Genomic DNA, 12,646 nt, shown 5'->3' with positions numbered 1-12,646 from the left:
AAGACATTAAAGCCCTCCAGGGCAATCGAGTGACAGTCCAAGCAGCCATAAGCTGTTTGCTTTATTCATTAGAGAACTTTAAATGTGTCAAGAAATAGAATAATGTCCCTGCTCTTAGATCAGCATTAGCAATGAAGATTACAACAGCTCTGGGACATATGAATAAGCAAACTTCTTATGAAAACAAGTTTATTGAGAAGCATTTTACTATAACAGCAACGAAAATATCAGTTACACATTTTTGTTGCAAGAATATTGATTCAATATGCATTGAAATATCTGAAGCTGTAGTGACACAAACATCATGTAACCCAGTGCTGACCTCAGTGGTCCCTTCAATCATAGTTTAAAAAACTTCCATTTCAGACACACATCAAGGAAAAAATATGTCATATGTGACTGACATAATAGCCTGTAATCCTTGCTGAAAAATTTATGGAGAATTTGCACAATATATAGCCTTTCACTTGTGTCTAGAGACTCTGATACTGAAGTTTGTAAATTGCAAGTGTTTATTTTATAATTCAAAGTTTTAATACCAATACAGCATCAGAAAGACTAATTAAAGAACAAAAAATCAGCTAACTATATAAACAACTCTTTATTGCTAGTCATTTTGGAAAAAGTGACTTTGCCTAGAAATATTTGTTACATCCTAATGTTTTTATTGCTATTTTTTTAAATAAGAATTGAAGTGGAAATTAAAGTGAAGCAAATTCCTGTAACATTCTAAATGGTAAATTCTGGAGATGCATGACATATTTCCTCAATAACATTTAAGATCTTGGAGAAAATACTTGCTTTTTTTTTAATGTCGTGTGCTGTGTTTTGCTCCATTACCTTTTTTGTCAGTACCTAAATGTTACATGGTTTGGCTGCATACTCAAACTCTCCATGTTATTCAGCCTCACTGGAACAGCTCTGGTATTTTAAGACGGTGTGTAAAGGTGTGGTACACAGGTAAAGGTGTGAAAAGTCTGGAATTTTAAAACTGTCTTTTTGACTATGCCATAAGTGCAAATTTCATGTCTTACCATACAAAGAACCTTTCAACATAGCATTTTACCTCAAAAAGGCTTTATGTGAGTAGTGCAGTTGGAATTGCATGCCTGTGAAAGCAGCGTATGCTACTGGAGTCTGGAAGAACCTTTATTCCAAAAAGATCTAGCTCTAGAAGATCCTTTGTGACTAGGCACTGATTTTTGCTGGGTGACTTGACATTTCCTTCTAGTCTTATTATAGATGTATTTAACTAAATGTAATTTAAAACTAACTTAATCCTCCAAATTGTCATAGATTTGTCTAATGGCATATATATAAGTATTTCTGCAGTCAAGCAGGTTAATCAAGTTGGTAAGTCTGTGAAAAAAGGACAATTTTTTTCATTTTAAAGTAAGCGGCAAATAAAAAATCAAATCAAGCTGGAAGATGGGCTTTGGTCTTACTCAGTAAACAATACTTGGAGAACATAAATGAGCACTGAGTAGTTTAAGTGAAGCATGTTAAAAGATTTGTAAAGCTGTATTCTAGGCAACAGTAAGTATAAAGATGTGGTTATTGCTGGTAGCATGAGCATAATGTCCTGATTTGAATGATTGTGCCTTAAACATTGTGGAAAACAATGAATAAATTTGTGATAAATTTAGAATAGTTTGCATATATACTTAAAACATTAAAGCTAGATATTTTTACCCAGGGGAAAGAAATACATTGACAAATTTTTACAGAATTCTGCTAAGTGTAAGTTAGATACACATTGTTGATCGAAGAGCCATGGTTTTGATGGGTATATTTACACTTGGTCTGCTTACATGGAATCAACATGTATCAGCTTGGCTGTGTGTTAGACTGAAAAAAAAGTCCATACTATGGTAGAACTACTATGAAATGGAAATACAATAACTTGATAGGACCATTTCTCTTCAATTTAAAGATCCAATAAAAGTAAGTTTTAAAAAGGAACTAAAATATAAGAATAATCACAGTTTTTTTAACCTCTGGTTTTTCATTTTTCCAACAAAGTACCTGAGGCATCAAGACAAACAGCTTCACAATGTGTTCCTTATTGACAAATGCTGAATGGCAAATATTGCTTTATTATTACTGTAGTAACCTCTCAGTACTTGTATATGCATGTATTATTGCAAGGCGAAATTTGCCCTTCCAAAGCCTGTAAAGATTTATGCATGTGTGCCCAGGTATAAATCACAACTTAAATCTTGTATCACAGCATGACTATCTTGTCATATCATCCTGTATTTATAACATGACTATTTAAGAAGCTCCATACAATTTTCTGTCTTTATTCTCTGAACTGCTGTCACCCTATTTTCAAGCTCAGCAAAAATAATGACTACAATTACACTTCTCTTATATTGGCAGTAGAACTGAACAGTTTCTTGTCTGGCAATAATAATGGTTTCTTTAGCTGGGCAGGGAACAGTGAAATCCGGCAGATTCTAGGTAAGCATTGTGAGCACCAAAGATGAGAGTTTTGATCTGTCTGATGTGGGCCTTGAACAGGAGCACATTTCCATCTGGGTCTGTGGATTAGGACTTGGAATCTGAAGGGGGTTTACAGCTGAGCAACAGCGATCTAGACAACATTCTGCCTGAAACACTCATTTCCAGAACCTGTCTTTTACACATCTAGGATGTGATTCTCTTTCACTTGAGTAACCTTTACTTGAAACCTTGAGGATTAAAATACTCATTTCCTATGCCATGTAACCTAGGAGCCATTATTATTTCAACACAGACTGAATTGCTTTCATAGAGATTACTCCAAGAACACTGACCACTTTCAACACAAATGCTGTAGACCAAATGTTGGAAATTTCCTTCAGCTACTGAAGTCTTGGGTGGGGTTTTTTTTAAAAGCCAGGTAATCACAGTTCCCAACCCTGCTTTTCCTCCACTCCCAGATAGCAATGTTACACTGACAGGTTGCATCTGTTACGTAACAAGATATTGATCATGACAAAGCTCCTCCTGTAGACAAAAGACTTCTAAAATGCAAGAGTAAACCAACAGCTTCTCCTGGGATCCTCCTGTGATCAGCTAACACATTTTTAAACACAGACATCCTTGTCCACACCAAGGGAAAAATCATATTCAACAACTTGTTTAATTAACATGTTTTCTAGTATATTTTCTCTGTGTAGACAAGGTCTCTAAGGGAGAATGACTCATGAATGCAGCATTTCTATTATGGAGTACTTCTTGTAGTAACTTTCCATTTCTCCACATTTTCTAAGGAAAGCATTGATTTGGCTCATTACCTAAAATGTTAATTAATGTTTGTGAGCAGCTCCAGGGTACCATTAGTTAATCCCATATCACATCACTAAATAGAATTCTGGGCAACAGTTAAAATAAGTGTCACTTTCTTAAGTGAAGGCTAACAGGTAGATCTTTTCCAGCACAGTCTATACATACTGCTGTATAGTTTTCCTTGGAGCCTCATTGGCATGTACTTCAATTGAGGAGGGCACAATACGTGACTACCTCCCTAGGAAAGGAGTGAGCCTTGGCTACCACACATATAAGAGTGAACCTAGCATTTTGTGGAGTTTTCTGAGGGAGATGTACTCTTACAGAACGGATAAAAACTTTATGTGTCTGTGAAGATGAGTCAGACAGCCAGGTAATAGAAATGGGCCTGTGTAGAATTGACCACAGTGATGCTTTTTTCCAGGGATGCTTTTTCTCAGGAATTGATTCTTTTTCAAGTAGTGCTGTTACAATCAGGAAGAGATTCCATGCTTCATCTTGTCAAATGGAGTGTTTTAGCCAACAGAAAAGCATATTTAAGAGGAATTTGTCATTGTTTTTATTAGGATACAAAAATCAACACAAGATTCTTTCTGTGAGACATATATTCTCAGAAGGAAATTCATAGTACGCATAAAATATTTATGATCATTTCTTACATTGTAACTGTATCTATGTAAAAGCCAAAATAAATATAAACTGTTCCAGCTATACAATATGCAGTGCCTGATGTGTTTATTACCACATTTTCTATGGCCAGTCTCCTGTCTGTTGTGTTTCTCCAGTGACTGTGTTATTCCAGGGAAATGAGTAACACAAGGGGAGGAGGGTGCATAATGACTTGTACGCTGTAGGGGGTTGTCTGAACTAACACATGGATCATGCTCTACATCTCTTGAATCTGTGTTCATGGTGTATTATGCAGAAAACATGTAGAGGGTGAGTTACTCAGGTTTCTTTGCAAGACAAATCAGTATGTATCACAGGCACTTCACACTTTTCAGTTCGTAGCTTTGAGGATCAATGAAATGCTGAAGAAAAGAATTTGTCTCCTAAGGAAGACCAAAGCCATAATGGTTCTATTTTTATCTGTGCTATTTTGCAAGAACTGTTTTCATTCTTTTTCTCCGTATTCAGTGAAGAGATGAAGTATGGAAACACTCGTGGAAATGAAGAGAACTATAATCCTGTGCTACAAAGTCTCGACTTTCATGTTTTGCTAGATAAATAATTACAGCACATTCTAAACAGTCATTCTCAAGCCATATATGATTATTGATATAGGATTTGTATGTTTGATGGAATAGAGAAACAAAGAAAAAAGTAACTCAAAATGCCCACAAGTCACCAAAACGTTTGTGTTGAAGAGGTGTATGAAGAGATGTAAGAGATAGCCAGTTTGAAATTTTATGTGTGAATCTTGTAGCAGGAAACGTAATGTAATCCATAATGGGAAACAATTTAAAACCAGAAGATATTATTTGGGAAAGGGAGAATGCTTTACTGAGGAAGGTCGGTTTGGAGGTCAATATTTTCTGTCATTTTATTCCCTCCATGGACTCAGTTACTGAGCAGAATGTTTTACATAATAGAATTCTGGACTCCCTTCTTGGTTGTTGATATTCCACTTGTGTACACTTAAAGTATGTTAATTATGACAGCTGGTTATTTCTTCAACGCAGAGATTTTGATTATGTCTTGCTTTATGGTTAGTATCCAGTTTTCACAGGGAATGTTTTCCCACCCAGAAGACAACAAATGTTGGACTGACCCAGTAATTGTTCTTTCCTATATTTCCTTTGGGCTCTTGTTCAGCTAGTTGGATCTGAGTTGTTTTAAACATAATTAGGCCATCATAAATCACTCTGGGTTAGTTCGCATGTGACATCACCAAGGAGACCCAATGGGATGATTAGAGTATTTTTTTGACAATGTATCTGTAGCTGTGTTAGCTACTTTGTCATGAAAATGAGGTTTATAAACAGTAGTCTTTCCAGAGTAACAAGTTAAAATATATTGCACCCTGATAGAGCTGTTTAGTAAATTAGATTTTCATAGTGCTAATTGAATTTGTCACAAAGCTGATGAACATTAGCTAAAGAAAGAGCAATATATTTTATTTTATTGAGCACATCTCAGAGTGCTTGTAATTTAGTATGGCCACCACACTTTCTGGGCAGGCTATCAAGCAGGATGTTGTAATGATTTGCATGACTACTATACTAGATGGAAAAATGTAGCTTGTGTTTGTAGCTGTTCCATTAGTGTCTTGCACAGTGTGCACTCCTTTGGTGCTCTTCAGAGAGCTGTGTCATAATCCCAGTATCTTTTGAAGAATTCTATCTGGTGAAATCAAGTAACTATACATCATTTAAAACCTAGTGTGTAATTGTATGATGAGACAAAGGAAAGACTGAGAAAGCCCAATAACCAATAGAATCCCGAAGTTATCAAAACAGAGTTCTTGCCAAGGACCTTGGAATTCATCTGATTCAGTTACTGGAAAAATTCCCAAATTAAAAATTATCCTATGAGGACCAAGAAAATGGATCCAAAATCTGGCACTGTACGGTTTTCTCCCAAAATGGTCATTAATGCTGCAAAAACAGAATAGGGTGAACAACCCTTGGCCCCATGGTTGGCCCCCTGCTGTAGGCTCTATCTGCCAAAACAAGATGGAATAGAAGATCAAAAACGGAAAGGGAGCGGGGAGGCGGGATAAGGTTGGAAAAGGAGAGTTTGGAAAAGGAGGGTGGTTGGAAAGGGAAAAACTCGTAGACTATGCCCCCTGCCAGCACTGAAACACTCGACTGCAGCTCCACTCACAAAGCACCTGTTGGCAGCTGTTGGAGTAGTTTACAGGTTTTGGGACAGATTATAGTCTGTGTTCCCTTATGTGACATGTGATATGACCTTATTTTAGTAAAAGAGAATAATTCTTGGACAATATATCTGCACAGAAATAATGATGACATTTTTTGCTTTCATTAGAGAAATTGCATTCTTTTTAATGGATCTTATTACTAATAATATTAATATCCTTTGGCTGATATCACCTATGTTGTCTTCCTTTTATCCAGAATTGAAAAACAAAGCCATGTTGCATGGAGTGACAATACAGCAAAACAATGATCATAAATATTAACCTGATATTGTCCTTCAAAGTCAGTGGCAGAAGCTAGGGATCAGGGGCTATCTCGCCAATTTTGTGTTTTGCAATCTTTATGCATTGGAGTGGAACGATAGGAAAGAACAAAAATGGTTTATGTTAAATTAGAGCTCTCAGCAAGTATTTTGTGTCAGGAACTCAGTTTAAACATTTTAACATCTTTACAAACTTTAATGTAAATGCCTGTTGAATACATTTAATTGTGACTTCTAGCATTACAGTTTATACCCTCCCTTTGTTACTAACTCTGGAAGTTATTTGTCTTCATGTACAAAAATTTTTGCAGTTCTTTGCTGTTATATAAATAGCTTATTATTCCTTATGATAAATATATAACAGTTATCAATAATATGTGTATTTGCTATGTGAAGTATATCAAGCAGAAAATAAATGGTCGTTTTTAAATATAGGTATTTATTATAGACTGAGCTAAAAACTCTGTTACATTTATGACTATAATGAGAATACTCCCCTGCTAATGCTTTGGTTCAGTGTAAAAGGCTTATTTAGTAAGTATATGTGTTACTCAGAAGGTTTGGGTAAAGTCGAAATAGAAAGTAGATAATGTTTTGAAATTTAATCCTCTCTGATATATATAAAATTTAAAAAGAACCTCACAGTTTTCCTGTTCTACCTGAAACACTAAACTTATTAGTTCTAAAATAATTGAAATTTGAAACTTCGAGCCTCCCTAAGATTTATATTCAGTAATGAAAAGAACTCAAGTTTCTGATGCTGCAGTGTACACTACTCAGGCAGGGCCTGGTTCCTGTGTGAAGGTCACCAAGAGCTTTTCTCCATCAAGTCTGCCAGAGAGTAGGGCCAAAATGCAAATTCCATTAGTTCAATAGTTTTTGTGTGGAAGATTTCAAAATGAGATTTTTCATTTTGTATTAGAGTAATTTCTTCACCTTGCTTAGAAAAAGAAGCTGAGTAGCCTAGCATGTAAAAAATTGTCTTAGGTACTAGAGACTGTTAGCTTTAGTAATACCTGAGATCAGACATGTTCTGTGCCATTAAAGTAAAAGGACAGGATCTGGAACTTGAGACAATGACATCTGAAATAGGAAAGCATCTAGTGGAACATAAGCGTGTGCTTAATTTCAGTAGGACTGTATGGTATACATAAAGATAGGAATTTGCAGATATTTTGAGTGAGAATACTTTCCTGAATCAAGATTTTTAGAAACTTAGCTGTGAATCACCAAAAGACACATTCTTTATTACAAAAAAACTTTGTAACTATTTTTACTATAAAAATAAATAAATTAAATAAATGCACTCAAACTTTGTAATAAGTATAGTCTTCACAAACTGGTTGTGTGTGTAACAGCATTAAATTCATTGTGCTGGATAAAGAGATGGAGGGTGGATGTTTAGGACAATAAGACAGGGGAACAGAAATTTCAAAAACATTGTAATTATTATCTTGGACATAGGTGTATGTATTTTCTTGACATTTCAAAATCCTGTAAGACTTGTTTAGTGGTTTCCTTATCTCTGCAGATTGAGGAATTTCAAAAATACACTTTGACTCTGATAAATACGTCTTTCTATTGTATGTTTTCTCTTTGGAATGATATATGAATCGGATAATAGAAGAAGGCAAGTCTAGAAAATTTAAGCAGAAAATTCTCCTTGGGTTACGTATGGATTTTTCATGAGGTGTCAGGTGGGTGGGAAGAATAACAGAGCCAACTTTGAAGCTGGTAGTGACAGGCACATTTTGGATCTTCCAGGTCTCTCTTACCTTGGCATTGCCCCCTTGCAAATCAGACCTTCTATTCAGGCATGTGGAAGGTTCCCAGCATGTGTATGTAAGTGCTTATGATGAGCAGTGGAGCAGGAAAAGGAAAAGCCAGGACTGGGCATCAGCATCAGCAGGATAGGATGAAGAACAAGTGGGGCTGTAGCTCAGACACCCAGCTCAGGAATCAGGCCTCATCTTAACATCAAGTTCATCTGAGCCCCCAGTGCTGTCCTGCAGTATCCTTAGGAATTGGTCTTATATGACAAAGAAGCCAGTGCCAACCTGATCTCCCTTCCTTTGCTACTCTCAGCAAGATTTCTTGTACTTATTTATGATGCCAGTCAAATGTTCCCACTGTTCTCAAGTCAGAAAACTGAGCAAAAACTATGATTAAATTGATGGCATAGCATAAGTCCTCACTTTCTCCACAATAATGAACAACTAGCACCATTTACTGTCAAAAATCCTTACGGTTCACATATGCTACAGAGGAGTATGTTTAATACATGAGGTATTTTAGTATACTGTATCATCAATGATATGCTTAGGTTTTTACTTAATTTTTCAAATTTCAGAAACTGTTGGAGTCAATGAAAATTAAACTACCAACTATATAAAGATGTTTATTGGGCCTTTTTTATTATTCTTTTATAGGTCTTGTAGAAATTTGCCTGATGCATCCCCTTGATGTAGTGAAAACAAGGTAAGATTGTGCTTGAACAGGTTTTGTTGACACTGGAAGATATTCAAATTGCAAGCTGTCAAAAAATAAGATCCTTGAACTTCTTCAAATAAGATAACTCGTGTCTTTAATGACATTTATATTTACTTACCTGTATCTGCAGCATTCAACAGATGAAATTTGAGTAGCATGACACATTTCTGATTAGAGGTCATCTAAAGGTGTTAAATCTGTTTATGACATGCATTTTCACTGTTGTAACACAATGCTACAACATGAAGTTAAATTCCCTTACTATATATATCATCTGCAGTGATGCTTTATATGTAATTGGGAGATACCATATTGTCTCCAAAATAATTGTCACAGATTTTTTTATAAAAATAATAAAAGAAGATGTTCCATATTCTCTTTATAAGCTAAATAACTTCATGGGTTTATCTTTTTATAAATCTTTTTATCTGTCCTTATTTTCTTTTCTGAATATTTGTTCTTACATGAGTAAATGATTAAATGACCTGGAAATTTTGTTCAAATTAGGGTTTTTTGATGTTGAATTACTGAGATGGAAAAAGAACAGTTGCGTTTCTATTTTCTGGAATATCCTTTTATTTTTCTGTTTTTATATGAATTCATAAGTGAATGTAACCATATGTGAAAAGCAAATCAGAATGGAGAAGCATACAATAGTAAGAAAAAAGCTATTCATGCCATGTGTGTTATGTGGGGCCAATAATTACCATAAACTGCTTCTCGAGCTTTATCTGTGTCCCAGTCATGTAGGTAGAAAAGCTTTACTAAGAGATGAATTGGCCCCAAACAAACAATGAGGACAGCTGTGGTCTCTGAAATATGCTTGAAGCTGTCAATTATGGCTTGAGATTCTAGTTCCAGTTAGCCACTGTGTGAGTTTTTTGTTGACATATTTTTGGCTTCTGTTTGAATCACATTCTGTGGTTTGTATAAGACCTTGAGATGCCTTTTTCTGCAGGTTACATTTTGCAGCAGGAAGCCATCTCTCTGTGGTCATTGCCCAACAGCAGAATGCAGTCATTAAGGCTCCATCTGCATTATCTGCTGTAAGTCCTCCTTGGGGCTTGGAGTTTACTCAGGCAATTCTTCTGTATGCCCACAGAATACGGAATGTGTTATAGCATCACAGAATGTCCTGAGTTGGAAGGGACCCATGTGTTGATTCGTCTAGAGACAATGCGTCTGGTAGTCTCAAAGGTCCTCTCTGCCCCTCCAAGTACCACTGAGACTATGCTATTAAAACAAGACTTACATAAGAAGACAGAAACTATTGACTCAGAAGCAACAGGGTACAAGCAAAAAAATACAAGACCAAATTTAAAAGAAAAAAATCTATCTTGGTCTACCGTCATATGGTCCTCAAAGGATATGCTTTAGTGACTTCATTTTGACAAGTTTTGCTGTAACTCACCTATAGGTCTCAAGCTTTTGGTTTTACTTCTTGCCATTTTCCTCTTTGTACTGAACTAGGAATCATATTCTTTTGTAGTATAAATACAGCTTTTGTAGTATAAATGCAGCAGCAGTGATTTACTTCTCATGCCTCTGGTGCCTTTGAGGTTGGCATCCTACACATCCTCATGTCTCCAGTCTTGCTTGAAAAAATTTAATGTGTATCCTTTATATTTTAGTCTATGCCACATATCATATGTCAGAAAAAGCATTAATTGAACATCTGTAGTGATAAACTGACAATCAACACACATACTTTCAGCTTTCTGACAGAAACCACTCAGTGGACTCTCAGAACAGAAAGACAGATTTCCCCATTCTACTGCAGATTTTACTGAGTTTGTCACACTTTCTGTAGTGAAAAGGTTTCTCAGATCTGAGATCCATAAACTTAAAGCATTAAAGAGTATATGGGGATGTTTGTAAAGCTGTATTAATACTGATAAATATAATAAAAATAATAAAAGTTAGGAAACCTTTTAATGTGAAATCTGAGTTCATAAACAGTGGAATTTTTAGAAGAAAGAAAGAAGAAAGTAGGAAAAAAGGAAAGAACGGTAGGTGTGCAGAAGTCTGATTATGAATCAGATTATGAATCAGAACAGGAGGACTGAGTCAAAATATCCATTAAACAAATTTCTTCATCTGAAGAAACTTCAGTTAACTCTTCCACTGAGTTAGCTACAACTCTTTGCACAAGTAGACAGCACCCAAGTGACAGTTTTTCTGGTTTGTTGATGCAGAGATATCCAGAGATATCACACAGATTTTGCGGGAACTCTTCTGCTGATCTCAGCAGATGTTAGCAGTTGAAAATACTTACATCTTGAAAGCCAATGACAAAAACAAGAATAGAATATCCTTTGTTCTCATCCATCATTTCATTCTATGTTCCTAACATCATACTTCTTCCTTTCATGTTGCAATGGTCCAAATTTATTAAAGCAGATTAATTCTTTGATGGTCTTGAAGAAGTTCAAATGAAATATTGGTTTTAATTCTGAACTTTGAATATAGAATATCTTCTAATACTTTTTCATTTACTTTATTCCTTTCTTGCACTGCCACTAAGTACTGCAGTTTACTTTATCCAACATAGTATTGATAATTTCTACTTTCCTAGTCGCTTCCAGCTATCATAGTTATGGTGATTGGTTTAGGGTTTTCTTCCTTTTGGTTAAGTGAAAGGATATATAAAAGCAGCATTTGTTGCTTAATTTTTATGGTGTTTTGAGTTTTCTTCCTTTTTTTCTATAAAGTGCTTGTTTGGTGAAAAGAGTCCCATGGCCTTTTCAAGTTAGTGAAATCTCATTGATTTAATTTACTCTTCTGAAGGAATTTAGGGAAAATGTCAGAGGCTCACATCTAGTGGACTGGTGGCTTAGCATCTTTGCTTTGTTGATATTTTGTGTCTGTGTATGCTTTTAATAAAAAATTGGAGAAAATAAAGTTCCTGTCAAAGATTATTTTGAAACCCTGAAAAATGGTTTGGCTCTTTTTTGCCATTTTGCAATATATTTTCTGTATTTAGCAATTTTCTGTTATTCTACAGTAACAATGCTAGACTTGTTTATCTGCTCACACCAAGGAAGAAGCAATATTTAAGTACATGCTTATAAACTACAGACAATCCAAATGCTTAATGAAGTGTTTTTTCCTAACTATACATTTGAAAATAATTTTTTTTTATCTATTAGAACACTAAAGATCACTACTTTAAAAAATTCATGTGAGCTATGTATATGAAGATAACTATGACTCATTGTTTTAGCTCTATGAATCCCACTTATTCTTTGAAATAAAGCTCTTTTGAAATAAAGCAAGATATATTGGTATAGCTTCTGATTAGACACTATTAAAAAAAGATGTGCTAAATTTTTAATGTTTTCATAGAACAGTCTCTGATAGCTGTTTTATTTATCAGTTACCCTTATGATTATTTTAGCCAGCTGTAGATGAAATAAAGTACTGAATCTCTGCTCTTGTCCTCCTAAATACAGAGTCTGATAAGTTTTTATGTGTGTGCCTATGTATAAGAAGTGATAGCAGTAGCAAGAGGTTTTCAGTACAGATAAAGTCAAGACATAAAAAGTCTACTTTTTAATTAAGGTGATCTTTCTTTGCTAGAAAGTGAGGGAGCAGATAAATTTCTTAGTCTGGATAAAGAATTGGTTTTGCTTATTTTGAACCCTTTTCACGCCTTAAGTGTAATACAGGCTGTAATGTAGTTTTCATCCATCAGACTTTGAAAGGATGACAAAATGGCATTCTAGTTCATGATACATAG

The 12,646-nt window shown here is 35.1% G+C and overlaps 1 protein-coding gene across 1 annotated transcript in view; it reads left to right on the top strand.

The window, feature by feature from the left end:
- SLC25A21 (solute carrier family 25 member 21) overlaps positions 1-12,646 on the top strand; it is a gene marked incomplete at its 3' end in the record, with an annotated part of 246,503 nt that overhangs the window by 129,777 nt on the left and 104,080 nt on the right. Inside the window, exon 2 of the mRNA XM_039385818.1 lies at positions 8,847-8,895. Within this exon, the coding sequence (XP_039241752.1) occupies positions 8,847-8,895 (49 nt within the window). The remainder of the gene's footprint in view (positions 1-8,846; positions 8,896-12,646) is intronic.

Source organism: Pipra filicauda, unplaced genomic scaffold (genome assembly GCF_003945595.2).
Source record: "Pipra filicauda isolate LSUMZ 115617 unplaced genomic scaffold, ASM394559v2 scaffold438_size560415_pilon, whole genome shotgun sequence".
Taxonomy (NCBI): Eukaryota; Metazoa; Chordata; class Aves; order Passeriformes; family Pipridae; genus Pipra; species Pipra filicauda.
This window is presented reverse-complemented; position numbering and strand designations above follow the sequence as displayed.